This window comes from Coregonus lavaretus, assembly GCF_964263955.1.
Source record: "Coregonus lavaretus genome assembly, contig: HAP1_SCAFFOLD_2941, whole genome shotgun sequence".
Taxonomy (NCBI): domain Eukaryota; kingdom Metazoa; phylum Chordata; class Actinopteri; order Salmoniformes; family Salmonidae; genus Coregonus; species Coregonus lavaretus.
The window spans coordinates 7,054-35,000 of record NW_028166749.1 but is presented as its reverse complement, the minus strand read 5'-3'; the positions used below and the strand labels follow the sequence as shown (position 1 = coordinate 35,000).

The 27,947-nt window shown below is 44.6% G+C and overlaps 2 protein-coding genes across 2 annotated transcripts in view; both read left to right on the top strand.

Annotated features, from left to right (window-relative positions):
* Window positions 1-1,167, top strand: part of LOC311114354 (homeobox protein Hox-A2b-like) — a gene marked incomplete at both ends in the record, with an annotated part of 1,617 nt that extends 450 nt beyond the window's left edge. Inside the window, one exon of the mRNA XM_084189616.1 lies at window positions 455-1,167. Within this exon, the coding sequence (XP_084045742.1) occupies window positions 455-1,167 (713 nt within the window). The remainder of the gene's footprint in view (window positions 1-454) is intronic.
* An 8,235-nt stretch (window positions 1,168-9,402) lies between these two features.
* On the top strand, window positions 9,403-27,005 carry LOC311114353 (src kinase-associated phosphoprotein 2-like). Its single transcript, XM_084189615.1, has 13 exons — window positions 9,403-9,492; window positions 9,992-10,097; window positions 10,299-10,324; window positions 10,541-10,633; window positions 12,977-13,057; window positions 13,246-13,329; window positions 13,596-13,720; window positions 14,929-14,992; window positions 15,243-15,341; window positions 21,007-21,105; window positions 22,190-22,302; window positions 26,455-26,563; window positions 26,654-27,005. Exons 1-12 carry the CDS (start codon window positions 9,453-9,455, stop codon window positions 26,545-26,547), a joined length of 1,023 nt encoding a protein of 340 aa, XP_084045741.1. The 5' UTR covers window positions 9,403-9,452; the 3' UTR covers window positions 26,548-26,563; window positions 26,654-27,005.
* Window positions 27,006-27,947: the final 942 nt, after the last annotated feature.

Here is a 27,947-nt window from a genome sequence, read left to right as displayed (position 1 = left end):
TCAAAATGCATAGGTCTGTCTGGTCTCAACATTCTAATTTGGGGCTAATTCTCTCTCATGACTTGCAGAATATCTATTAGCAAAAGTTTAATTATTTGAGCATTCTCAGTGGTCAATGTGCTTGCTGACTGGTGATGCGGTGGAAGAATGTTAATGTGTGACAGTAATGGAGAGTGATAGATTGCTCTTCCTGCAGGCCGACCGACCGGCAGCTGGCATGTTCATTAATCTTCAAGCCAGTCGGCCTGGTCCACGCAGACCCATCATATTCTGTTACGGGCTCATAAATAGTCTCAGTGCCGTGTCTGTGCTCCCATAAACCATTTGCTGGGCGGACCAGTAGAACCATTTGATTTTTTATTTACCAACTGCCATTTATATATATTTGTATTCAATCATCAATTGCTTTTTTTGTATGAGTTGAACATTTCAAATATCTTTCAATGTGTTTCAGGGTCGCCAGAGATTGCAGAGAGTGGTGGCGGAGGTTCTCGGAGGCTGAGGACAGCGTACACCAACACCCAGCTACTGGAGTTGGAGAAGGAGTTTCACTTCAACAAGTACCTGTGCAGACCCCGGCGGGTGGAGATAGCTGCTTTACTGGATTTAACTGAGAGGCAGGTGAAAGTCTGGTTCCAGAACCGCAGGATGAAGCACAAGAGACAAACCCACTGCAAGGAGAACCAGAACGGCGAGGGGACGTTCACTAGTCTGGAGAACAGGGGAGAGGAGGACTTCGATCAGGCTGCTAACAATGTAGGCCTACCCGCCGGCGCGCTTCTGGAGAGGGAAAGCTACTCTTTTCACCAAAATACCTTAACTTCACAACAACAGTCTCAGAATGCACACAATCACAATGGAGATTCCCAAAGCTCAACTGCTTCGCCTTTAAACAGCGATGACAAAAATCTGAAAAATTTTCCTAACCCGGCACCCACTGTTCCTATATGCGTGTCAACAATAGGCCCGGACTGCGCATCTGGCGGGGACAATGCCCATTCCCCGGCCCTGGACGTCTCTTTGCAGGACTTTCACGTTTTCTCATCGGATTCCTTCTCTCCAAGTTTGTCAGATTCTATAGATAGTCCAATGGGTTTATCAACTGAAGGTTTCGATTTTTTCTCAGAAACGCTCACAACAATCGACCTGCAACACTTGAGCTATTAACCATTCTAAAAGAGAAAACAATAACTCAAACATGTTAGTTTAGGAAGAGCCTCCTGTCTTCCATGTTCTTACAAATAATTGGCTTCCGTTTTTATTTTGATGTAATTGATTGATTGATTAATACATGGCTCCAATGAGGTAAGTTTTAAAACAATAAATTAATAAATTGAATAGTTTGTATGTGATGCCAATATTATGCCTACAAAGAATGAGAAACAACATCTTTTCATTTTATTTTTTGTATAATTTTCCGGTAGAATGATGTTATAAATAGTATATTTTCTTAGAATAAAATTTTACTTATTTACGAGAGATATTCATCATCATGTCCTTTACTATTTTCCATTCACGTGAAAGTTTCTATGTTTGCATTAGTTAAACATTTTTGTTTTAAAGAAAGATTTAGCATGCAATGGGTCTGAAAATAATTGTCTCAATATTCTTAGAATATTCTTAGATTCTTAGGCATATTCTTACAAAGAATATTGTTGCAACAAGTGATATTTTTATGAAGAAATCTTTCCTTCAGAATGGCAGGCGAAACTCTTTATCCTGAAATATATAAAGTCAATTGATTGGTGTTAAATGGACAATAGTGAGCAGATTTGATCATCTCATAAACGGAAATCACAAATATAAACTGCTGAACCAACACTGCGATAATTTCCAAACATAATTTCACCCCCAAACAATAAATTAACAGACTTAGAATACGTCCAATAATAATAGGCTACTTCTAATGAAGTTACACTAATTATTTTCCAACTGTAGCTTGTTTTGCTCTTGAATATTTTTCCTGGAAAGTAGCGATGAGTGAATTAGCCATACACTATGGAGTAGAGCTGTTGAGTGAGACATAGATTACATTGTTTCTGAGTCCATAAATCACAGTAGTTTATGATTAAGGACGTAATTAAAGAGATTAATGGCCGTAGTACATACACAAATAAAAACAATCTTCCTATTGGGGGATACCGGGAGTCCTCGGCCAAAAGCTGTAACTTTGTTGACGTTCTACAATTACATTTTATAGCCTATAAAACTTACAGCATGGGGAGGAAGGGGAGTGTATAGCCTACTACTTCACACTACGTAATTCAATCCGCTGTTGAAAGAGATTCATGATTTTTGCCTCTTTAAAGTTTTATTTGTTTAGTTTTACAGTATTGAAACTAAACAATAAGTGTCGACTATGTGGTTATTATTTCCCAACTAAACACAATCTGTTAATTGACATATTATAATATTACTAAATAGTCTATGAATAATGTGCACGTGCTGAACGGGTAAATTAAATCCATGGAACTGTATATTATGATTATATTTAAAATATGGAAACGTATTATGATCACTTGTCAGACTATTTTGGTTGAATACTTAACACAATTCGTTGATTGCAATACAACATTCTGTAATCCTAGCCTAGTCTACCATGTCAATGGTAAATCACTGCTCAGACAGATACTCGAAGCCTGATAGTTCCTCTACAAATCCGTATAGGCCTAGTGAATAAAACATAAGATAGGGATATCCAATTAAGGATACAAAGACTGCCTTTTCTTTCACAATGATTAGGCCCTGAATCACAACACCAGACGCACTAACAATGGCATAGTGTACTAGGCTACACTAGACTGGAGCCTGCTTCTTTCAGTGGGCCTGCGAATAGCGGGATACGCTCAGACTACCGCCATTTTCTACTACAACACCACGGAACGGTCAGCATGCTGTCTGACGCTATTTATTAGTGGTCGTTTCAAACAATAATAAATTGTTTAAAAAAAATCAAATTTACGACATAAATTTCGTCCTTAAATGTAGGATTATACTGAACAAATGTGACAGAAAAATGTTGTTTAAGAAAATAAATTTGGTCGGAGATGGACTATAAATGTAGCCTAGTAGCCTGTAGCCTTCTGCCATACAATCTATAGTAGGTCCTTTTAGGCTACATATGCATTATAAGGAGTAATAAAGAGTAAGATCGAAAACTGTAGTCTATAAAACAGTTGAAATTAAGTTATAATCTCTATACATCTAATCTGAAGAGCGCAACAAATCATGCTCTTACAGTCTTGTCACAAAAATCCACTAAGGTAGACAGGTAATAACTAAGATTACCTGGCAGATATGACAATGATACATTTATTGGGTTGACTCCATTGAATTATCTCACCCAAATAGAGCATGCCTTTCTCAAATGGCAACCTTTTCCCTATCACTGTAAAAACGGATCAATTCTAGCTACTCAAACATTTTGAGGAAACGATTATCATTAAAAAAAAATAAGTTAAGAAACTTAAATGGCTGAAGTGAACAGTACTACCTTCATATGAGTAATACAAATGCAGTTTTTTTTAGGAAGGTATACTTCAATTTAACGCCCCCATTAAGCCACGCCTGCAATAGTTTCCCAGTGTGCCTTTTCGATTGAATTGTAGAGTTACCACCCATGACTGTATTTGTTAGTGAGAGAGACATGGTTGTTGAATTCGTTCATTTTCAGTCCTGTGGCCTTCACCAAGTGAGTTCCAATTAATATTATAATTATAATTGAATCATTACATATTACATAAGGCCTTATACAGTGGCCTGAAACTCATAGTTTACAGGCCACATCAGGCCTGCAAGTAGGGTTGCAAAATTCCACAAACTTTCCCAAAACGTTTCCAGTAATCTTCCAACCAGGATTTCTGGAAAACCTGGGAAATTCACCAGAATTTTGCAACCCTAACTGTAAATCACATTATACTGGCTTGCAAAGTGATGTGTAATTCCTATTGGAATCTAGCCAGCTATCCAGCAGTTGAAATTTGTATTCACTTGCAACCTGTATTCATAGTGACTGCCAGGGTTAAGAACAGTGGGAGGAGACAACCTAAGCCATTTAAACTGGAACAACCATTTCAGTAAGGGGTGCAAAAATCCAATGATTGGATTAGTTTAGAAAACAATTATTTATCTTTGTGTATCATAACATTTAGTCAATCAATCACTCAATGTACATGCAAAAACACAGATATAAAAAAAATCTACCTGCAGTAGAGCATGCTGGTAAAAATGTTAATTTGTTATCATATCTTACAAATATTTAGTTGGTGTGACTTCTCATTTAGTTTTGAGTCAGTCCCACATCAATATTTTAAGTAATAATGACTAGTCATTGACTTTGAGTACAACTTACTAGAAGTATTTGAGTTAAAAATGTCATAGAGTTTAGTGTATATAGTGCACAACTTTTTTTTACTTTTTTTTTTTACCAGGGCCCTATATCTCATGTGATTATTCATAGTTTTGCTCATGTCCACTCCACTGTGATGTACTACTGTACCCCAGTCCTGTCTGTCCACAACTCCATGATTGGTTTGTCCACAACACTGAGGGGTGACACAGGTGGTGAACTATCATTATGTGAGTTGTGACAGGAGAGATTTGAAGTTAAATGGTCAAAAATCCTGAGCCGTTTCAAAACACCACCTGAGTAGGTTAATCCCTGTAAACCGAGGAGGCAGTCAGTCACTTTCAAGCTCTGCTTTTGACTTGAAACAAACTGTAAATGTAACGCCTCTAACACCTCTAAAACCTCGGCCCAATGCCCCTGCAGGGCCAATGAAAGTCCGTCTGAGGAACAATCAACAGGGCTTGGATCAAGACCTGACTGTGTGCTCCACAACTCATGGTACCTTCACGTTGCCCTCATCATGCCTATGAACCTACACAGTAATAACTGTAGTAACAACATTGTAGATGGACCTGGGTTCAAGTAGTATTTGTTTTCTTTCAAAGTGCTTGTCTGGCTCAATGGTACCAATGGAATAGTACAGAAGTGTAAACCCTGCCCATCTGGCATTGACTGCCGGTATAGGCTCAAAGTGTTTGAAAAAACCCAGAATACTCTATGAACCCAGGGCCGATGCAGGGTTACCTGGAAGCTGTCTGCCAGCTGGCGTAGCCCTGCCATATACTTTTTGTCTGCCATTTTGCATCCAAATTCAAGTATAGTCTTTTCACTAAAATGCTGTTGTTGACACATGCGAACCCACACACGTATACATACAGTCCTCCTCTGGTGCTAACCAACCAATGTCAGAAGGTAAAACATTGGTAACTGACCTGAACTGACCTGAAACCAGATGAAAAACACAGTGAGCAGCGAGTGCAGTGCATTGTGGGAGAGGAGATCCGACACCGTGCAGCTTTCTTCCCGAAGAGGTCAAAGGTCAGGCCACCTCTCATCTCCCTCACCACGCAGGACGGAACCCCTGGCAGGTCAGCTGGGGGTCAACAGAGTGATCCTATCTGCTGCTCAGGTAAAGGTCAACAGGGTAGGAGGATGTTTGAATATTGATACATTCTTACATTAAAAAGGATGTTGTGAACGGTGAGTAATGAGACTGAAGCCTATTGTTGACCAGGGTCTATATTCATAAAGCATCTCAGAGTGGGCGTGCTGAGCTAATCAGATTCCCCTGTCCATTCATTATAATCTAAAAGGCCAAACTGATCCTAGATCAACACTCCTACTCTGAGATGCTTTCTGAATACTGGCGCTGGTCCAGTAGGCCTGGTTACATCCATTTAGTAAGCACTCCACCTGTGTTTTATGCTTCAGTACATGTTTTCACACTATCATGGAAGGCAGGGCAGACAGGAGAGGAAGTGTATACTCGTCTCAGGATTTAGGCTCGATCAATCCCAGTGGTCCTGGTAGGGTCACAAAATTCCAAAAGTAACTTTCCAAAAGTTCCCAGGTTTTCCAGAAATCCTAGTTGGAAGATTCCTGGAATCAAAAAGGAAAATGCAGGAAATCCTAAATCCTAAAACCACAATTTCTGGAAAACCTGGGAATTTTGGGAAAGTTACTGGAATCTTGCAACCCTATAGGTCCTGGTGAACCCCCAGATGTGGGGGTGATGTTAGAGGTCAGAGGTCAGAGGTTAGAGGTCAGAGACAGCCACTCTCCCGTACCCATCCTGAGTCTGACTGATCCTGGCTCCTCCTGAGAGATGAAAGGGGAGGTTTCCTAGGGCTCTGGTCAAAAGTAGTGCACTACATACGGAATAGGGTGTCATTTGGGAAGTAGACTTTAAGGTGGGGTGACAGGTGGATAGGTTTAGTCCTTCCTGCCTGTCTCACTTTCTAAACTGTCTGGAAGCTATGCATAGCTCAAAGGCTGAGTCTTTAAACAAGAATCAGGTGACACTGTTTGACACAAGGTTAAAAACATATATAAACAAGCTTCATAGAATGGTGACAATAACCCCTGCCTTGTAGGCTACAGTACAGGAGATTAACAATCCCTGTTTTTATCACCATAACAACAATACCTTTTTTCAATGTTTTCTGCCAATGTTGGCAGTAGCCCCTCCCCCCGGGGTATAGGCTATGTTGTTTTAGAGACAGACGAGACAGGAGAGGAGGACAGGAGTACCATGCTTCCCTGAACATGTACTGTAGCTTCATCACCATGCCCCAACTGTCTCCCACATAGTGCAAGTTGAGACGTCACACACACACACACACACACACAAACACACACACACACACACACACACACACACACACACACACACACACACACACACACACACACACACACACACACACACACACACACACACACACACACACACACACACACACACACACACACACACACACACACACACACACACACACACACACACACACACACACACACACACACACACACACACACACACACACACACACACACACAGAGGGCACATTGAGATGTAACACAAACTCCAGACTGATTCACAATGGATGACAGACAGTACTGTACATGGAATTGATTGGACAATACACTTTTATATACACAGGCTTGGACAGGACAGAGAAATTAACACACCCAGTTGAGTCTGAGATCCCTCATAAAACATGATGTGGGTTTAGGAACCATGGTTGAGTGCAGTGTCTGGTAGTTGAATGACAGAATGATACCCGACCCTGCCATGGCCCCAAACCTCCCCAACAGGCTGACACTGACTGATGATCCCCTGGTCTCTTTCCTGAACACAGAACAGGAGTAGGAGTTGTTTTTTCTCAGAGAGGGCTCTGTGTTTGCAAACTAACAGTTTCCATTGGCACAAACCAGGCATCCATCCAATGAATTCTTATCACACCTACATTGGCTTCATCCCAAATGGCACCCTATTCCCTACATAGTGCACTACTTTGGGCCCCAGTCAAAAGGAGTGCACTATATAAGGAATAGGGTGCCATTTGGGAGGAAGATATTATCCATGAAGCTATAATATGTGGTAGTGAGTGATGTGTGGTACTATCTACCACCACAGATCTGGTGTTCATCAACACACTCAGAACAGCCCTAGGGCCTAGGCTCCTGATTTGAAGAGATCAAGTCTGATTCAATAAACTGCCATTTGCTGTCTGTACCACATTACATTTAGATATGAACAGAGAGTTCCTATTTCTGAATCTGTACGTTAATTATAGGTTGCCTACCATAATTCACCTAATTGTTGCTTAAAACTGTGGAATGTGGGGTGACGCGGTCACGTAAATAAACCAATGAGAGGGAGGCAACTAAACTACACTGAACAAAAATAGAAACGCAACATGCAACAATTTAAAAGATTCTACTGAGTTACAGTTCAAAAAAGGAAATCCGTCAATTTAAATAAATTCATTAGGCCCTAATCTATGGATTTCACATGACTGGGAATACAGATATGCATCTATTGGTCACAGATACCTTAAAAGATAGGTAGGGGCGTGGATCAGAAAACCAGTCAGTATCTGGTGTGACCAGCATTTGCCTCATGCAGCGCCACACATCTCCTTCGCATAGAATTGATCAGGTTGTTGATTGTGGCTGTGTGAAGTTGCTGGATATTGGCGGGAACTGGAACCCGCTGTCGTACACGTTGATCCAGAGCATCCCAAACATGCTCAATGGGTGACATGTCTAGTGAGTATGAGGCCATGGAAGAATTGGGACATTTACAGCTTCCAGGAGTTGTGTACAGATCCTTGCAACATGGGGCTGTGCATTATCATGCTGAAACATGAGGTGATGGCGGCGATTGATTGGTACGACAATGGGCCTCAGGATCTTGTCACAGCACCTCTGTGCATTCAAATTGCCATTGATAAAATGCAATTGTGTTCATTGTCCATAGCTTATGCCTGCCCATACCATAACCCCACTGCCACCATGGGGCACTCTGTTCACAACATTGACATCAGCAAACCGCTCCCCCACACAACGCCATACACGCGGTCTGCCATCTGCCCAGTACAGTTGAAACTGGGATTCATCCGTGAAGAGCACACTTCCCCAGCGTGCCAGTGGCCATCGAAGGTGAGCATTTCCCCACTGAAGTTACGATGCCGAACTGCAGTCAGGTCAAGACACTGGTGAGGACGACAAGCACGCAGATGAGCTTCCCTGAGATAGTTTCTGACAGTTTGTGCAGAAATACTTTGGTTGTACAAACTGACAGTTTCATCAGCTGTCCGGGTGGCAGGTCTCAGACAATCCTGCAGTTGAAGAAGCCGGATGCGGAGGTCCTGGGCTGCCGTGGTTACACGTGGTTTGCGGTTGTGAGGCCGGTTGGACGTACTGCCAAATTCTGTAAAAAAACAGTGAAGGTGGCTTATGATAGAGAAATGAACATTCAATTCTCTGGCAACAGCTCTGGTGAACATTCCTGCAGTCAGCATGCCAATTGCACGCTCCCTCAAAACCTGAGACATCTGTGGCATTGTGTTGTGTGACAAAACTGCACATTTTAGAGTGGCCTTTTATTGTCCCCAGCACAAGGTGCACATGTGTAATGATCATGTTGTTTAATCAGCTTCTTGATATGCCAATCTTGTTAGGTGGATGGATTATCTTGGCAAAGGAGAAATGCTCATTAACAGGGATGTAAACAAATGTGTGCACAACATGTTAGAGAAATAAGCAGATTTCTGGGATCTTTTATTTCAGCTCATGAAACATGGGCCAACACTTTACATGTTGCATTGATATTTTTGTTCAGTGTAAATATACGCATTCTAGAAAATACTATTGGGTGTGCAGGTACCGTGCGTGCAGGTTAAACGCGGTGGCAGTGCAGGTGGAACAAGGAAAGATACCGCCCGCGGTCAATAGTTGAATAGTGTCGCTGCGCTGTAGCCAGTGGTAATTGTATTTGATTAGTGAAATTATTCTATAACTTCCGTATCTCTCAGCCCACCAGAGCTTCCGTGTTCCAGTCTACCCTTGCTGGATTTTTTACTTTGTGTTTTTTACTATGCGGGCAATTCCGGAGGAGTTAACGACGCTTATTTCAGGTATTTCTAATAATCGACGTGTTAGTGTAATTGATTTCTATCCTATCGTTGTCAAACGTGAAGTTTTACAAAAATATTTTATAACTGTTTTGAAAAAGAGGAAGTAAGTGGCTTTGTTTCACTGCTATATGGATGGTAGAGGTCTTTCCACCATAGAGACGATTGCCACAAACAAACAGGTGCACCCTTGAGTTGTAACTAATATGATTCGTTTATTAATTGGCAGTATTGAAATGAATAGGCATGCCACCTATTGTACACACGTTTCCATCCGAAGTTTTTGTTTATCGCTCCAAAACAATTATACTAAAACCAAAAGGACAATGTTTTCATGTGGAAAAGTTAGAAATGTATCCTAAAAACGGGGAATTGTTTTTAATATTTAGACTATAGTTGAATATTCAATTAAATATTTGGGAATGGTCTTCGTCATTCTGGTTAATTATTGTGATCACATGACCTCAAACTTTGATGCCTTCACATTTCTTCCCCTTTTAAGATCTTGAAGATTTCCTCTCCTATGGTCTGAAAGGAGAGAATTTGAGCAAGAAGGCGAAGGAGAAAAGAGAAGCCTTTGTAAAGCGGATCAAAGAGGTCAAATCTGGGTATGTTTACATTTTTACATTTTAGTCATTTAGCAGACGCTCATATCCAGAGCGACTTACAGTTAGATTAGACTACAGAATAACCTTTATATATTATAAATACTTTGTGCTTTTGCAACAGTTCGTTGGTTCATGAATATAACTATAGCTGTTTTTCAGTTGTTATGTGCCGATAAATCGTTTCCTTCTCGTGTCTTACAGATACCCTCAAGATTTCAACGAGAAACGTATGTTTTATCGCTGTGTGCTTGATGTCAATGTGTTTAAAAATACATCTAAGTAACATGCAGTACAGTTGGCCGATATTATACTTACCTCCCAAATGGCACCCTATTCCCCAATGGGCCTTGGTCAGAAGTAGTGCACTATATAGATAATAGGGGGACATTTGGGACGGGCGTGTGTCTAACTGTACTATATCAACAACTACGGTTATGAACCAGGAGATGCAGAGGACTCAGAAGAGGAAGAAGAGGTGGACAGCAACAATGATGGAGGGTCAGAACGCACAGATAAGGATGATGAGACCTGTGAAGGTATGTCACAAACAGTTGGGTGTATAGCAGGGTTAACACAAGTGTATAGACCAGGGTTAACACTAGGGTGTATAGCAGGGTTGGATTCAAGGAACACACATTTAAATTCATGCTTCTTTGAAAGAAAACAATTGGAATGAGCTAGAATTTCAGTTTACTTCCTGAATTGACTGAATTGAAATGGCCCCTGACTCTGATACAGTCTACCGTACACTAAACTACAGACATTTATTTACATGCATACAAAAGTATGTGGACAAATGAGTGGATTTGATTATTTCAGCCATACCCATTGCTGACAGGTGTATAAAATCGAGCACCCAGCCATGCAGTCTCCATAGACAAACATTGGCAATAGAATGGACATACTGAAGAGCTCAGTGACTTTCAACATGGCACCGTCATAGGATGCAACCTTTCCAACAAGTCAGTTCGTCAAATTTCTGCCCTGCTAGAGCTGCCACTGTCAACTGTAAGTGCTGTTATTGTGAAGTGGAAACGTCTAGGAGCAACAACGGCTCAGCCGCGAAGTGGTAGGCTACACAAGCTCACAGAACGGGACCGGTGAGTGCTGAAGCGCACAGCGCGTAAAAATTGTCTGTAATCGGTTGCAACACTCACTACCGAGTTCCAAACTGCCTCTGGAAGCAACGTCAGCACAACAACTGTTTGTCGGGAGCTTCATGAAATGGGTTTCCATGGCCGAGAAGCCACACACAAGCCTAAGATCACCATACACAATTTCTGTTCTTCCAGCTTTGTGGCAACAGTTTGGGGAAGACCCTTTCCTGTTTCAGCATGACAATGCCCCCGTGCACAAAGCGAGGTCCATACAGAAATTGCTTGTCGAGATCGGTGTGGAAGAACTTGACTGGCCTGCACAGAGCCCTGACCTCAACCCCATCAAACACCTTTGGGATGAATAGGAACGCTGACTGCGAGCCAGGCCTAATCGCTCAACATCAGTGCCTGACCTCACTAATGCTTTTGTGGCTGAATGGAATCATGTCCCCGCAGCAATGTTCCAACATCTAGTGGAAAGCCTTCCCAGAAGAGTGGAGGCTGTTATAGCAGCAAAGGGGGGACCAACTCCATATTAATGCCTATGATTTTGGAATGAGATGTTTGATGAGCAGGTGTCCACATACTTTTGGTCATGTAGTGTTTCTCTCGCTCAGAGAGAGAGCGAGAGCTGAAGGAGATTGTGAGAGAGAGAGCTGAAGGAGATTGTGAGAGAGAGCTGAAGGAGATTGTGAGAGAGAGAGAGCTGAAGGAGATTGTGAGAGCTGAAGGAGATTGTGAGAGAGAGAGCTGAAGGAGATTGTGAGAGTGAGAGAGAGGGAGCTGAAGGAGATTGTGAGAGAGAGCTGAAGAAGATTGTGTGTGTGAGAGAGAGAGAGCTGAAGGAGATTGAGAGAGAGAGCTGAAGGAGATTGTGAGAGAGAGAGCTGAAGGAGATTGTGAGAGTGAGAGAGAGGGAGCTGAAGGAGATTGTGAGAGAGAGAGCTGAAGGAGATTGTGAGAGAGAGAGCTGAAGGAGATTGTGAGAGAGAGGGAGCTGAAGGAGATTGTGAGAGCACTGACATTCCAGTTGTAACTTGGCAACTGACTTTGGAAGCCATTTGAAGGGCACAGCTGTGGGTTGGCCCCTTGTGACAGAGAGTGTAGTTTATTACTCACAGCCTAGAACCTCGCAGGGTGCAGTCAAGAGGTCTAGAGTTACCACTGAACATTTCTACTACTGTCCAAGAAAATGCATGCCTATGTATACAGTTGTCCAGCTCCCATAACAGTAACCTATACAGCGTTTGTATTTGGTTTTGTTAATAGTATCAAGATGAACCTTGTGAAAGGGTAAAGGGGTCTGGGTTTTATTGGCCTTTAAGCAGCTGTCAGTTTTATGGCCCCTCTTTCACACAGAGCAACTTTGACACAGAAAGTTGAACATTTGCATTGAAGTTGCACTCTGAACAAGGCAAGCAGTCTCCTGGCTGCACTAGTTGGCTGCAAAAATATTGTTCCCTTCTGGACTAAGAGATGCTTAACTTCTATATCGACTGAACTGATGACAAACCAAAAAAGCAAAGACGTGTTACTCTCTTTTTGAACATTTTAAAGGTGCATTTTCACTGAAGTTCATTGGAGTCTGGGACTGTGTAGTAGGTCATCTTCGTTTCCGGGAGCAATTGCAAGAAAAGACGAAGCAAAACTGTACTATTTCCTGTTTTGCCAAAGTAACAGTTGTCCAATCGGCTTAGCCATAGTCATTGATCTAAATGATGAGAATGGAAAGAAGGTTGATGGAAGGTTGATAGACTTGCATCATTGTCTCTCTCCTTATAGGTGCTCAGCAGTCTCCAGCTGTGGCAGCTCAGGACCTCCAGTCTGTCTTCAAGGCCGGACACCTGGAGAAACGCAGGAAGGGTGGGGGTCTTCCATAGACATGCATATATTCATATATACACATATATTGTTTATGTACGACATTGGTGTCTTCACTAACATACACAACACATACTCTGGGACTTTGGGGGAAACAACACTGTTTATGAGCCTCCAGATTCTGGATTGTACGACTATGTTGATGGTAATGTTCCCATTGTCTTCCACAGATCACAGCTTCTTTGGCACAGAGTGGCAGAAGAGATGGTGCGCTTTGAGCAACCACATATTCTACTACTACGGCAGTGATAAAGGTATTCAACCACACATTCTACTACTACGGCAGTGAGAAAGGTATTCAACCACACATTCTACTACTATGGCAGTGAGAAAGGTATTCAACATTCATGACTTCACACACAACTGTAGTTTTTGGCGTTTGGGAATGTATATTTGATATTTTCATAGTATTCAATATTTATTGAATATATTTAGAATTTATAGCCAAACAATGATGTTACTCTAGTAATCATGAGTTGTTGTTGTGTTTATCTCTCTCTCTCTCTCTCTCCTCTGACAGACAAGCAGCAGAAGGGCGAGTTTGCGATTGATGGCTACAGTGTCAAGATGAATAACACCCTGCGAAAAGATTCCAAGAAAGATTGCTGCTTTGAAATTTCTGCCTCTGACAAGCGAGTATATCATGTGAGAGAGAGAGCTTGTCTCTTGATGACACTTTGAGGCATACCATACCATAATCAGTGCAGTCTGTCCATGTAACATTTCTGCAACCACTATGGGCCGGTTTCCCGGACACATTCACCGTGCCTTGGAGAATATCTAGAATCTCATTGAAATAGCTTTTTAGTCCATGACTAAGATTTATCTGTCTGGTAAACATTCCCGATAAAGCTTCTATCATAGTCCAAAACGTGTATGCGTCCACACAGCAGTGTTCTAGAATATTGGACTGTTGGCTTTCATACAATTTTGAATTCTCAGCTCAGCTCAAGCAATTTCTCCAACTGTCAACATATTCAAAATAATAGAGGAAGCGTACAGGAGCCACGTTGGTTGGGAATTGTGGGGAGGTGTGCGTTCGGGCTGTGCTTTCCCCAGCAGATGGTGGTCTCAGAGCGCGTCGCTATGTCCCAAACATTTTTTTATTAGTCCACTGTTGATACACTCTCAAAAGGTTTTGCATGTCAGCAGTCCATTTTTCAAAAGATTGGACTTTCAAAAAGCAAAGTGTCACTGACCACATCATAATGATGATGCAAAACATACACATTTAGAGTTTTATTAAAGTATTTCTCACATACATTCAGGTTTCTTAGCTAGTTTTTTCCTTCCTTGAGGAAAGTTTAGCTAATGCATAAATACCGTGCTATTTGTTTATGTTAATTAATTTAGGTGAAACTACTGACGGCTGTTTTCTTCTACCCCTCTCTTTCTCCTCTCTCTCTCTACCTCTCTCTACCTACCCCTCTCTTTCTCCTCTCTCTCTACCTCTCTCTACCTACCCCTCTCTTTCTCCTCTCTCTCTCTCTCTCTCTCTCTCTACCTACCCCTCTCTTTCTCCTCTCTCTCTCTCTCTCTCTCTCTCTACCCCTCTCTTTCTCCTCTCTCTCTCTACCTCTCTACCTACCCCTCTCTTTCTCCTCCCTCTCTCTACCTACCCCTCTCTTTCTCCTCTCTCTACCTCTCTACCTCTCTCGCTACCTCTCTCGCTCTCTCTCTCTCTACCTCTCTCTCTACCTCTACCGCTCTCTCTACCTACCTCGCGCTCTCTCTCTCTCTCTCTCTCCCTCTCTCTCTCTCTACCTACCTCTCACTCTACCTACCTCGCTCTCTCTCTCTCTCTATCTCTTTCTACCTCTACCGCTCTCTCTGTCTCTCCCCTGCTCTCTCAGTTCTGTGCGTCATCTCAGAAAGAGGCAGAGGAATGGGTGGAGCAGATAGATTTTGTGTTGAGAGGTTTGTAATACTCACCATTATACCTAATATTTTATCCAACGCACTTTTCACGTCAAGTCTTTTATGAATAGTTTAATAGTAACAAGTATAGACAAATTCCCTTCTTTAATTTGAGGCTTTGTGTGAGGGTGGCTGTGTGTGTGTGTGTGTGTGTGGATGTGGGTGTGTGTGTGTGTGTGTGTGGATGTGGGTGGCTGTGTGTGTGTGTGTGTGGATGTGTGGCTGTGTGGCTGTGCGTGTGAGTTTGCAGACATGTCAGGGGTCATTCCGTTGGACGAGGAGACGTACGATGACATTGGCACTGTCGAGGCGGAGCCTATTGACGATGACATCTACGAAGAACTCCCAGGTCTACCATTTCTCACACACACATACATATACATACATACATACATACATACATACATACATACATACATACATACACTACCAGTCAAAAGTTTGGACACACCTACTCATTCAAGGGTTTTTCTTTATTTTTACTATTTTCTACATTGTAGAATAATAGTGAAGACCTCAAAACTATGAAATAACACATATGGAATCATGTAGTAACCCAAAAAGTGTTAAACAAATCAAAATATATTTTAGATTCTTCAAAGTAACAGTCCTCAGACAGGCTAAATCCCTCTCGCAGCACCATAGTAACAGTTTACAGCCAGGCTAAATCCCTCTCACAACACCATAGTAACAGTTTACAGCCAGGCTAAATCCCTCTCACAACACCATAGTAACAGTCTAAGCCAGGCTAAATCCCTCTCACAACACCATAGTAACAGTCTAAGCCAGGCTAAATCCCTCTCACAACACCATAGTCACAGTCTAAGCCAGGCTAAATCCCTCTCACAACACCATAGTAACAGTCTAAGCCAGGCTAAATCCCTCTCACAACACCATAGTAACAGTCTAAGCCAGGCTAAATCCCTCTCACAACACCATAGTAACAGTTTACAGCCAGGCTAAATCCCTCTCGCAGCACCATAGTAACAGTTTACAGCCAGGCTAAATCCCTCTCACAATCCCATAGTAACAGTCTAAGCCAGGCTAAATCCCTCTCACAACACCATAGTAACAGTCTACAGCCAGGCTAAATCCCTCACATTTTACGTCATTTACATTTACGTCATTTAGCAGACGCTCTTATCCAGAGTGACTTACAAATTAGTGCATTCACCTTATAGCCAGTGGGATAACCACTTTACAATATGTATTTTTAATTTTTTTGGGGGGGTTGGGTAAGGGGGGGTAGAAGGATTACTTTATCCTATCCCAGGTATTCCTTAAAGAGGTGGGGTTTCAAGTGTCTCCGGAAGGTGGTGACACTAGAAGAAAACAGCCGTCAGTTCCCGCTGTCCTGGGGTCGTGAGGGAGCTTGTTCCACCATTGGGGTACCAGAGCAGCGAATAGTTTTGACTGGGCTGAGCGGGAACTGTGCTTCCGCAGAGGTAGGGGGGCCAGCAGGCCATAGGTGGATGAACGCAATGCCCTCGTTTGGGTGTAGGGACTGATCAGAGCCTGAAGGTACGGAGGTGCCGTTCTCCTCACAGCTCCGTAGGCAAGCACCATGGTCTTGTAGCAGATGCGAGCTTCAACTGGAAGCCAGTGGAGTGTGCGGAGGAGCGGGGTGACGTGAGAGAACTTGGGAAGGTTGAACACCAGACAGGCTGCGGCATTCTGGATGAGTTGTAGGGGTTTAATGGCACAGGCAGGGAGCCCAGCCAACAGCGAGTTGCAGTAATCCAGACGGGAGATGACAAGTGCCTGGATTAGGACCTGTGCCGCTTCCTGTGTAAGGCAGGGTCATACTCTCCGAACTCTCCGAGAGCAGCTCCGTCTTGCCGAGGTTCAGCTTGAGGTGGTGATCCGTCATCCACACTGATATTTCTGCCAGACATGCAGAGATGCGATTCGCCACCTGGTTATCAGAAGGGGGAAAGGAGAAGATTAGTTGTGTGTCGTCTGCGTAGCAATGATAGGAGAGGCCATGTGAGGATATGACAGAGCCAAGTGACTTGGTGTATAGCGAGAATAGGAGAGGGCCTAGAACTGAGCCCTGGGGGACACCAGTGGTGAGAGCACGTGGTGCGGAGACAGATTCTCGCCACGCCACTTGGTAAGAGCGACCGGTCAGGTAGGACGCAATCCAAGAGTGAGCCGCGCCGGAGATGCCCAGCTCGGAGAGGGTGGAGAGGAGGATCTGATGGTTCACAGTATCAAAGGCAGCAGACAGGTCTAGAAGGACAAGAGCAGAGGAGAGAGAGTTAGCTTTAGCAGTGCGGAGAGCCTCCGTGACACAGAGAAGAGCAGTCTCAGTTGAATGACCAGTCTTGAAACCTGACTGGTTTGGATCAAGAAGGTCATTCTGAGAGAGATAGCAAGAGAGTTGGCTAAAGACGGCACGCTCAAGAGTTTTGGAGAGAAAAGAAAGAAGGGATACTGGTCTGTAGTTGTTGACATCAGAGGGATCGAGTGTTGTTTTTTTGAGAAGGGGTGCAACTCTCGCTCTCTTGAAGACGGAAGGGACATAGCCAGCGGTCAAGGATGAGTTGATGAGCGAGGTGAGGTAAGGGAGAAGGTCACCGGAGATGGTCTGGAGAAGAGAGGAGGGGATAGGGTCAAGCGGGCAGGTTGTTGGGCGGCCAGCCGTCACAAGTCGCAAGATTTTATCTGGAGAGAGAGGGGAGAAAGAAGTCAAAGCATAGGATCGGATGTCGTCAACCTTCTTTTCAAAATGGTTGACGAAGTCATCCACAGAGAGGGAGGGGGGGGGGGGGGGGGGGGAGGATTCAGCAGGGAGGAGAAGGTGGCAAAGAGCTTCCTAGGGTTAGAGGCAGATGCTTGGAATTTAGAGTGGTAGAAAGTGGCTTTAGCAGCAGAAACAGATGAAGAAAATGTAGAGAGGAGGGAGTGAAAAGATGCCAGGTCCGCAGGGAGTCTAGTTTTCCTCCATTTCCGCTCGGCAGCCCGGAGCCCTGTTCTGTGAGCTCGCAATGAGTCATCAAGCCACGGAGCAGGAGGGGAGGACCGAGCTGGCCGGGAGGATAGGGGACATAGAGTCAAAAGATGCAGAAAGGGGGGAGAGGAGGGTTGAGGAGGCAGAATCAGGAGATTGGAGGGAGAAGGATTTAGCAGAAGGAAGAGATGATAGGATGGAAGAGGAGAGAGTAGCGGGAGAGAGAGAGCGAAGGTTGCGACGGCGCATTACCATCTGAGTAGGGGCAGAGTGAGTAGTGTTGGAGGAGAGCGAGAGAGAAAATGATACAAAGTAGTGGTCGGAGACATGGAGGGGAGTTGCAGTGAGATTAGTAGAAGAACAGCATCTAGTAAAGATGAGGTCAAGCGTATTGCCTGCCTTGTGAGTAGGGGGGGACGGTGAGAGGGTGAGGTCAAAAGAGGAAAGGAGTGGAAAGAAGGAGGCAGAGAGAAATGAGTCAAAGGTAGACGTAGGGAGGTTGAAGTCACCCAGAACTGTGAGGGGTGAGCCATCCTCAGGAAAGGAACTTATCAAGCTCATTGATGAACTCTCCAAGGGAACCTGGAGGGCGATAAATGACAAGGATGTTAAGCTTGAATGGGCTAGTGACTGTGACAGCATGGAATTCAAATGAGGAGATAGACAGATGGGTCAGGGGAAAAAGAGAGAATGTCCACTTGGGAGAGATGAGGATTCCTGTGCCACCACCCCGCTGACCAGATGCTCTCGGGGTATGCGAGAACACATGGTCAGACGAGGAGAGAGCAGTAGGAGTAGCAGTGTTTTCAGTGGTAATCCATGTTTCCGTCAGCGCCAAGAAGTCGAGGGACTGGAGGGTAGCATAGGCTGAGATGAACTCTGCCTTGTTGGCCGCAGAACGGCAGTTCCAGAGGCTGCCTGAGACCTGGAACTCCACGTGGGTGGTGTGTGCAGGGACCACCAGGTTAGAGAGGCAGCAGCCACGCGGTGTGAGGCGTTTGTATAGCCTGTGCGGAGAGGAGAGAACAGGGATAGACAGAGGCATAGTTGATAGGCTACAGAAAATGGCTACAATAATGCAAGGGAGATCGGAATGAAATGAACTAAACATCTGGGAAAGGAGAGAGCGGGGCCTCCCTCACTTACGTTTCACTGAAACACCCAAATATAACTCTCCCAACTTCCACCTCAGAAACTATAATTGTTGTAAACTACAGCGGTTCAATGTTTTCTAGGAATAGACTAACTTAGTTTATTCAGCAAGCTACCTTGGTACAGTATTCTTCCGTGAAAATCGTCCAGGGCACCTAGTCATATGACGCCACAGCCAACTAGCATGCCGGACTCCAACAACACGGTTTAGCACCAATACTCGGCCACAACAAACCACCAGTGTGTCAACACGCCAAGCAGATCATTTGTGTCCGTGTCTAACGTTGTGGGTTAGTCCCGACAGCTTGAGCGAGTCCGTCGTCAACTTATTCAGCCAGTTAGTTAGCTAGAATAGTTAGCATACTAGCTAGCCATTGCTTACAGACAACGAAGAAACATCTCCTCCCACGGCACGAACACACAGAGAGAGCCAAGCTAACGTTAACTAGTCACCCATGTCCCGAATTCCCTTGAACGACTCTGGCTACCAGTATGTAAAAGCAAAACACAAATGTAGGTTATAACTTACCCCTAGCAGCTACTGTTAGCAAGCCAAGTGCAAAGCTAGCCACTGGATTGACTCAGCCAGTTCGCGTCTGTTCGCTAGGTCGTTCCAGCTATTGTTTAGTAGCCATCCAGGTAGCAACAAGCTAGCTAAATTTCAAGCACAGTAGCCACTTACTACCTAACGTTAACGCTTCAGACAATGAGGTTAGAAAAACAGCTGAATGGTAGGCATTATTGTATGTAATTATTGTAGGCAGCTAGCTGGCGTAATTACAGGTACTCTCAGGCGTGAAACAACTATCCACAGTTGCTAATAGATACCAGTAGCTACCCACCAGCTAGTCCAGGTAGTGGGTTAGCTAGCTTCGTGCTTCACCGGGCTCAGCCGAATACAATACTAACCTACAATAATTACATACAACAACCCACGATAACTACCTACAATACCTAACTACAATCTAAATACATAGTTTAAGCTTTACTCGACAAAGCCCAAACTATGTATATAAGCCATATAAGCCAAGCTTACCTCCCGCCAGAGAGAGAGATAACCTCACCCGACGACGACAACACGTGTCTCACAACACCATAGTAACAGTCTACAGCCAGGCTAAATCCCTCTCACAACACCATAGTAACAGTACACAGCTATTTGTTTATGTTAATTAATTGAGGTGCAACTACTGACTACTGTTTACTCTCTCTCTCAACCTCTCTACACCTCTCTACCTCTCTCTCTACCTCTCTCAACCTCTCTCTCTACCTCTCTCAACCTCTCTCTACACCTCTCTCAACCTCTCTACACCTCTCTACCTCTCTCAACCTCTCTACACCTCTCTACCTCTCTCAACCTCTCTCTACACCTCTCTCAACCTCTCTCAACCTCTCTCTACACCTCTCTCAACCTCTCTCTACCTCTCTCTCTACCTCTCTACACCTCTCTCTGCAACTCTCTCTACACCTCTCTACACCTCTCTACCTCTCTTAACCTCTCTACACCTCTCTCTACCTCTCTCTACACCTCTCTCAACCTCTCTACACCTCTCTCTCTCTCTCAACTTCTCTCTACCTCTCTCTACACCTCTCTCTACCTCTCTCTCAACTTCTCTAAACCTCTCTCTCTCTCCCTCTCTCTACCATGTCAAAAGTAGTGCACTATGTTACAAGCGTGTTAAGCAACAGGTGTGGCAACAGATGTGGCTGACTAGCTGGGGCTCTGTCCTGGGCCCATATTCATAAAGAGTCTCAGAGTAGAAGTGCTGATCTAGGATCAGGTCCCCCATGTTCATGTGATCTCATTCATTAGGATTTGTTCTCTCTCTCTCTCTCTCTCTCTCTCTCTCTCTCTCTCTCTCTCTCTCTCTCTCTCTCTCTCTCTCTCTCTCTCTCTCTCTCTCCACAGAGGAGGACATTCCCACTCCTCCCTTGCCCACCCCTCCAAAGCCCAAGGTGGAACCACCCACGCCACACAGCAAACCCAGCCCACCCACTAAAGCTCCAGGTAACTGGACAGAGAGAGACCTGCCTGCCTCTCATCCTTTAACCTCACCAAACACAGACTTCAGAGTGGTTCAGATCATTGCAGAATCAAGAAGAGGATGCCAGTTTAGAGAGAAGGCACACTTGGAAAGGGAAGTCATGATGACGGAGAGGAAGTCCTGGTGAAAAAGCACACAGACATTTCACACTGTTCTGGAAATAACCTACTCCTACCTCTTATTTCTGCATTTCAGAAAACCACATGCATTTGCATGATGTCAGTACAAACAAAATGAAAGCTATTTTTAACCCCTCAGACAAGAAATGGTCCACTCTTGAGTGGTATGTGGTTACCATGTATAAAAGCTATAGAGGCTCAATACCCTGTACACATCATAGGAGAAGACTGAGGAAGTTTAGTTTATTAATTAGACCATTTTTAAAAACAAGCACACATAAAACTTTGAAAATCCATACATGCACATGAGTAAAATCACACAAAGTCTGGGACTTATTTACGTTGTGTTCCTCTTGAGACAAGATGGCTGTGCAAGATCCAACACGGTTGCACACAGTATGACAGAGAGATAATACAACATAAAAACAAAGAAGAGGAAGAATATCTATCATCATTGCAGTTACATTGTAGGGTACATTCAAATGGCCACAGAACACATCAAACTGTTTTTTAAAATTGTTTTTTAAAGCTGCCCAGAGAGGACATCGTTTTTATGGGCAGAGGCAACACATTCCACTCTGAGGCTCCAGTATACAACAAAGTACCTTTCCCAGCATTACTCCTGAACCTGTATAAGCACACATTAGCAACACCTGATCTGGTGCTGTGATTTGTGTGCATCCCTAACATGGGGAAAGTAATCAGTTAGATATCTGGGAGCAGAACCATAAAGGAGGAGAGGGCAAGAGGGAGGGAGAAGGAGAGCGATGACTAGTCTGTATTGTTCTGTCAGCTCTCTACCACCCCTGGAGATTACACACCATGACATCACAATAAGCACCCATGTACTGTAGACACTGGGGAACATTTTGATTCTGATCCATCTCTCTCCTATAATCTCTCTCTCTCGCTGTCTGTCTCTCTCCAGTGAATAAGACCACGGACTACCAGAACTACTACCAGGGGATATGGGACTGTACAGGAGATCAACCAGATGAACTGTCCTTCAGACGGGGAGACGCCATCTACATCCTCAGCAAGGTAGGTCTGGGCTGGAGGAACCAACCCTCTTCATCCTCACTCTCACCTACAGACAGGGATCATTGGCAATCCCTCGAGGTTTAGGATGATCTCCTTTTCACAGGCTTAAGGTTGCTTGCTTGATGCGGGTCCTGCTTGATGCGGGTCCTGCTTGTTGCGGGTCCTGCTTGTTGCGGGTCCTGCTTGATGCGGGTCCTGCTTGATGCGGATCCTGCTTGTTGTGAAGAGCTATACACAGAGGAGACTCACACGATGCCCTTATTCAATCATTCATATCAATCACAACGGCTTGACATGTTCCATAACATAGCAAATAGTAAGCAAAAATCCTAAGCAGCTGATAAGCATTAATATAAGAGTTTAACATATGAGCTAGTTATCTTCTCCTTAGAAGCCAGTTTAAGTGTATGTCCTCTTATGGCAAGTGTTACTAGATTCTGTGGTATTTCTAAAGGTCTCTATGAATGGCTGCACCAGACTAGACAAACCACCTAAAGTGGTCAGTTATTAGTGGGCCCTCTGAAGGGTAGACATTTCATATCCTTACTGGCAGCGGCTGGCCTGTAGCCCGTAGCCTGGGGAGCAGCTCCAGGACTGGTGAAAGGCTGAGGTGGGTTTGGGTCTGGGCCCTCACTCTATCTGTGTCCCAAATGGCACCTTATTCCCTACATAGTGCACTACTTTTGACCAGGGCCCAGCAGCCTCTCTCTCTCTCTCTCTCTCTCTGGCCACTGTGTGATGGGGATTAGTTGTCACAATGGAAAGGTTTTTAGTGTTCTTGGTGTGAAGCTGGGCCCACCTGGCTATTCCATCACCTCTATCCTCCCTCCCTTCGTCTGCCTGGGTTGCTTTCAGCACTCCCTCCATCTCCTCCTCCTCCTCCACAGCCTCCACGGCAGGCAGGTAGGGAGGGAGGCAGATGGTGGCAGACAGGCAGGCAGGCAGACAGGCAGACAGGCAGGCAGGCAGGCAGACAGACAGACAGGCAGGCAGGCAGACAGGCAGGCAGGCAGGCAGGCAGACAGGCAGGCAGGCAGACAGGCAGACAGGCAGACAGGCAGACAGGCAGGCAGGCAGGCAGGCAGGCAGACAGGCAGACAGGCAGACAGGCAGACAGACAGGTAGACAGGTAGACAGGCAGACAGGCAGACAGGTAGACAGGCAGACAGGCCAGGGGCCACACACCTCTGATGCCTCTCTCACCTAGCCAGGCCTTAATGGGGATGTGTGTTCTCAGGAAGCGGCAGGCGGAGTCCGCCACTCCATTCAGACCAGGTGAGGACGTGTGGTGGGCGCCCAATTTCTGAGGCTTGTCAGCTAGCGAGATGTAGGAGGGTTGTTTGTTTGCCAGGTGTGGGGAACTAAAGAGTGATTGTGTGGAGTAGCCTAAAATATGAATACATTCATGGTTTAAACATTGTGATACATTGTTGATGTGTAATCAGCCATTTAAATAATATCTCCAATATTTTCTAATTGGAGGCTGCGTAACCCACTGTACATAATTTGTACCTCCATCATCCAATGTCTTTCTTAGTGGTTTGATGCCGTATGTATTTGCAGAATGGCACTGTTTCACATCAGTCTCTTGTTTGGCGAATACAATGTAATGGTCAACAGGGAAACTCCTCTAGTTTTCACTCTGGAGGGCTGTAAGAAATATACTTATTTCCTACTGAGACTCAACGAGAGCTCTGTTTTTTAGGATCAAGCCTGCCATCTAGTGGTTGATATAAGAACTATCAGCGTCTGTTTCTGAAAACGACTGACCACCTTTCTTTACCAACAGTGCAGTTTATTACTGTGTAATGACTTAATTTTGTTTTTTTTAATCCATGTTATCATTCTATGTCCAAAGTGTTTAATTCCATCTGAAGGGGGAATGATCAGAGATGCTGTGCAATGCCAATGTGCATAGTAGACAAACATGGTAACACAACAGCCCACATCCTGAAGAGAAGCAGTAATCAAATTGTCCTTTCATTGGGTCAGTGTGCAGACTGAAAGAGCCTTTAGTTGACCTGGAACCTTGGTGTTGGGGGTTGTGGTTCTGGGAGGTAATGACCATAAAACCTGTCTGGACACTCACACAGACCAGCTGCATCAGGAGGGGGAGGAGGGGCTGCACAGTCACACACACACACACACACACACACACACACACACACACACACACACCCTCCCACTATCCAGAGACCAGGAATAGCCTGAGCGGACAGCGGGCCCCCACCCCTAGCACAGCTGTCAGACCCCCCAGTCAGCCCCATCCCAGGGTGTTGGGAGGGTGTTGTGTCAGGATATCTAACTTCATGTAACCTGCTACACACAAAACATGTATATCTATCTGTGTGTGTGTGTGTGTGTGTGTGCTCATGTTGTCACAGTGTGGGGTCTGTGCTCCCTTATACCTACAATGTGTTAGTGACTGAGGCCCAGTCTCCAGCTTCCAGCCCCCAAAACTCAGTCAGGCAGACATGACTTACCTACCAGCAGTCAACACTGGGCTGGTCCTAGTCAACACTGTGCTGGTCCTAGTCAACACTGGGCTGGTCCTAGTCAACACTGGGCTGGTCCTAGTCAACACTGGGCTGGTCCTGGTCCACACTGGGCTGGTCCTGGTCCACACTGGGCTGGTCCTGGTCCACACTGGGCTGGTCCTAGACAACACTGGGCTGGTCCTAGACAACACTGGGCTGGTCCTGGTCCACAGTAGGTGTGGCTGGCTTCTAGAATACACACAGGAAGCTAACACACACACACACACACCACACACACACAGAACCCTGTATCACCCCCAGGGGGCTTGGGACCAAATGTCAATTCCATCATGTCACACATGAATAAGATGATTGTGACGTTTAGTGTTTATGCCATTATATAATGTGTGTGATGTGTTTCAGCTTGTAGTTAATTAGATGTGCTAATTGGCTTCGGCTCTCTGTGTTGCTCAGTTGGTAGAGCATGGCGCTTGCAACACCAGGGTTGTGGGTTCGATTCCCACGGGGGGCCAGTATGAAAATGTATGCACTCACTAACTGTAAGTCGCTCTGGATAAGAGCGTCTGCTAAATGACTTAAATGTTGTTGTTTTTTAAATGGCATCGTCTTTGGACACTCCAGTATTTCATCTCTTATGTGGCTTTAGCTCTGGTCCAGGGTGTTACATATGGCTAGTATCGCCCTGGACCAGAGCTATTGTGGCGGCATATACACCTCTGTCAGCTAACTGCACTTCACCATGCCTGACCTGTGGTCCTCAACATGGGCACGTTACGAGCATCCACTAGCCTCTCTGTTAGCTGACTGCACTTCACCATGCCTGACCTGTGGTCCTCGACATGGGCACGTTACGAGCATCCACTAGCCTCTCTATGATGTGAGCAGGCCAGGAGTATCACTCTGACCAGGAGAAACTCTGGGCCCTACATGGGAGTGATAGTCCTTGAACTCACTCACTCAGCCTGCCAGCCCCAGAGTGCAGGGGGAGGCAGGGAGGGGAGGTATCCTCTGCTCTTCTCAGATCTCTCCCCACTTTTTTATTTATTTCACCTTTATTTCTACAGGTAAGTCAGTTAAGAACTAATTGTTATTTACAATGGCAACCTGTCAGAGCAGAGGCATGGCCCTCTTTATATTTCAGATCTCTCTCTTCTGTGTCATGGCCCTCCTTTATATCTCTGTAGGGGGGGGCTGTAGAGGAGAGGGGGGGGGGCTGTTTAGGGGGGGGGGGGGGCTGTAGAGGAGGGTGGTAGTGGTCTGTTCCTCATCATGTCTGACCTCATCTGGTCCTGATCTACACTCAGACTGAGGCTTGCTGCATGGGGCACCAGCCACACACTGCTCTGCTGCCTAACTCGGCTCACGTCGGTGTGAATCTGTGGTGGTTTTCCAGCGTGGTGTGTAACCGTGCCTGAGACCTAAACTTCTATTAGCTCCCCAAGCTCAAGATGCATCTCCTCTATGTATGTGTATATGTGTGTGTGTATATATATATATATATATATATATTACAACAAATGCATTGTAGTGCATTCAATGATACGGAATGCTCTTTCTGTTCTCTCTATCTCTGTTCTTTCTCTCTCTGTTCACTATATTCTCTCTCGCTCTCCCTCTCTTTCACTCCTCTCTGTTCTCTCCTGTCCTCTATCAGGAGTACCAGAGCTATGGTTGGTGGATCGGGGAGATGAAGGGTTCTGTTGGCATCGTGCCTAAAGAATACCTCATGGAGCTGTATGCCATTTAAAGGCCCACCTGAGCAGGTATTTGATCATACAACTCAGCCATGGGTGAAATAACTGTTGGCTTGTTCCAGCAACACTGATGTGTACTGTTTTTGTGTTTTGTTTTAGGGCATCTAAATCCCATCTTCCATGTGTGATGCATAGAGACTGACCATATCTGAAGGGGATGTTAAACTAAGCAGCAAAGCCAACTGTCTGTAGCAAAATGAAAAATAATGGATGCATGTCATGTCCATCTTGATCTTACAATGTGCTTTAAGGAGTTTTGTCAGCAGGTATTTGAGTTCAGTAAACTGCTTTTGTTTCTAAGTTATTATCGCCGCGTTTCCCCTTTTGATACATGGTCTGTCCAGTGTCTTTGTATTGTGAACTGTCTACAATGAATCGCTTATGGAGTCTTTGGTTGAGAAATATGTGTATATTAGTGGTCAGGCATATTGAATAAATACTTCCTACTGCTCCTGGTTGTTTGTTTTCTTTACCTGCCATTCCATGCGGAGTTGGATCAAATTGCCTCTACTAGACGCTTATCTCGGGTCAGTTTCCCATTTACCCCCTTATGACCTGCTGAGGATTGGGTGATAGCAAGCTGATCCTAGGCCAGTGCTTGGGGGCCTCTTCTACTCAAGTGTATTCTGCTGTGCAGTATAGAAAAACAACCACTAGGTGGCATCAGAGTCCCTGTCTGCAGTAATTCTAACTGACCTCCACTGGTACAGCTTTGCTCCGTTGTTGATGGCAGAACATGTATTTCTTCCTTTAGAGAGACCATATAATTAAATGTAATAGGATCTCTATGGACTCTACACTCTTTCATGCATTTGATTTGGGTGGTATTGTGTTGTTGAATATATAAATTGCAACTCATTGTTCTAAAAGTGAGCTTGCCTGTAAGATAAAAAACAGAAGTCTACTGCCCCATTAATTTAACTGATTTAGAGAAAAAAACAGTCTGGTTTCCCAGACCCAAATTAAGTATAACCCTGGACTAAAAATAGCTTTTCAGTCCTTGATTAGGCTTACTCTGAGAAACCAGCCCTAGGATTCCCTTAGGCTGCATTTACACAGGCAGATATTTACATTTTAGCAGACGCTCTTATCCAAAGCAACTTACAGTTAGTGCATACATTTTTCATACTGGCCCCACGTGGGAATCGAACCCACAACCCTAGCGTTGCAAATGCCATGCTCTACCAACGGAGCTACACGGGGCCCAGACAAATTCTTATCTGTTGCCAATAATTTGTCTTTTTACCAATCAGATCAGGTATTTCGCCAATAATTGGGCAAAACGATCTGAATTGGGCTGCCTGTGTAAACCCACTCTTAGTCATTTATAAAGCATCTGTATTTTCTCAAGATATGTAGAAGTGGGATAATTAATTTCCCAATGAGCCAAGTT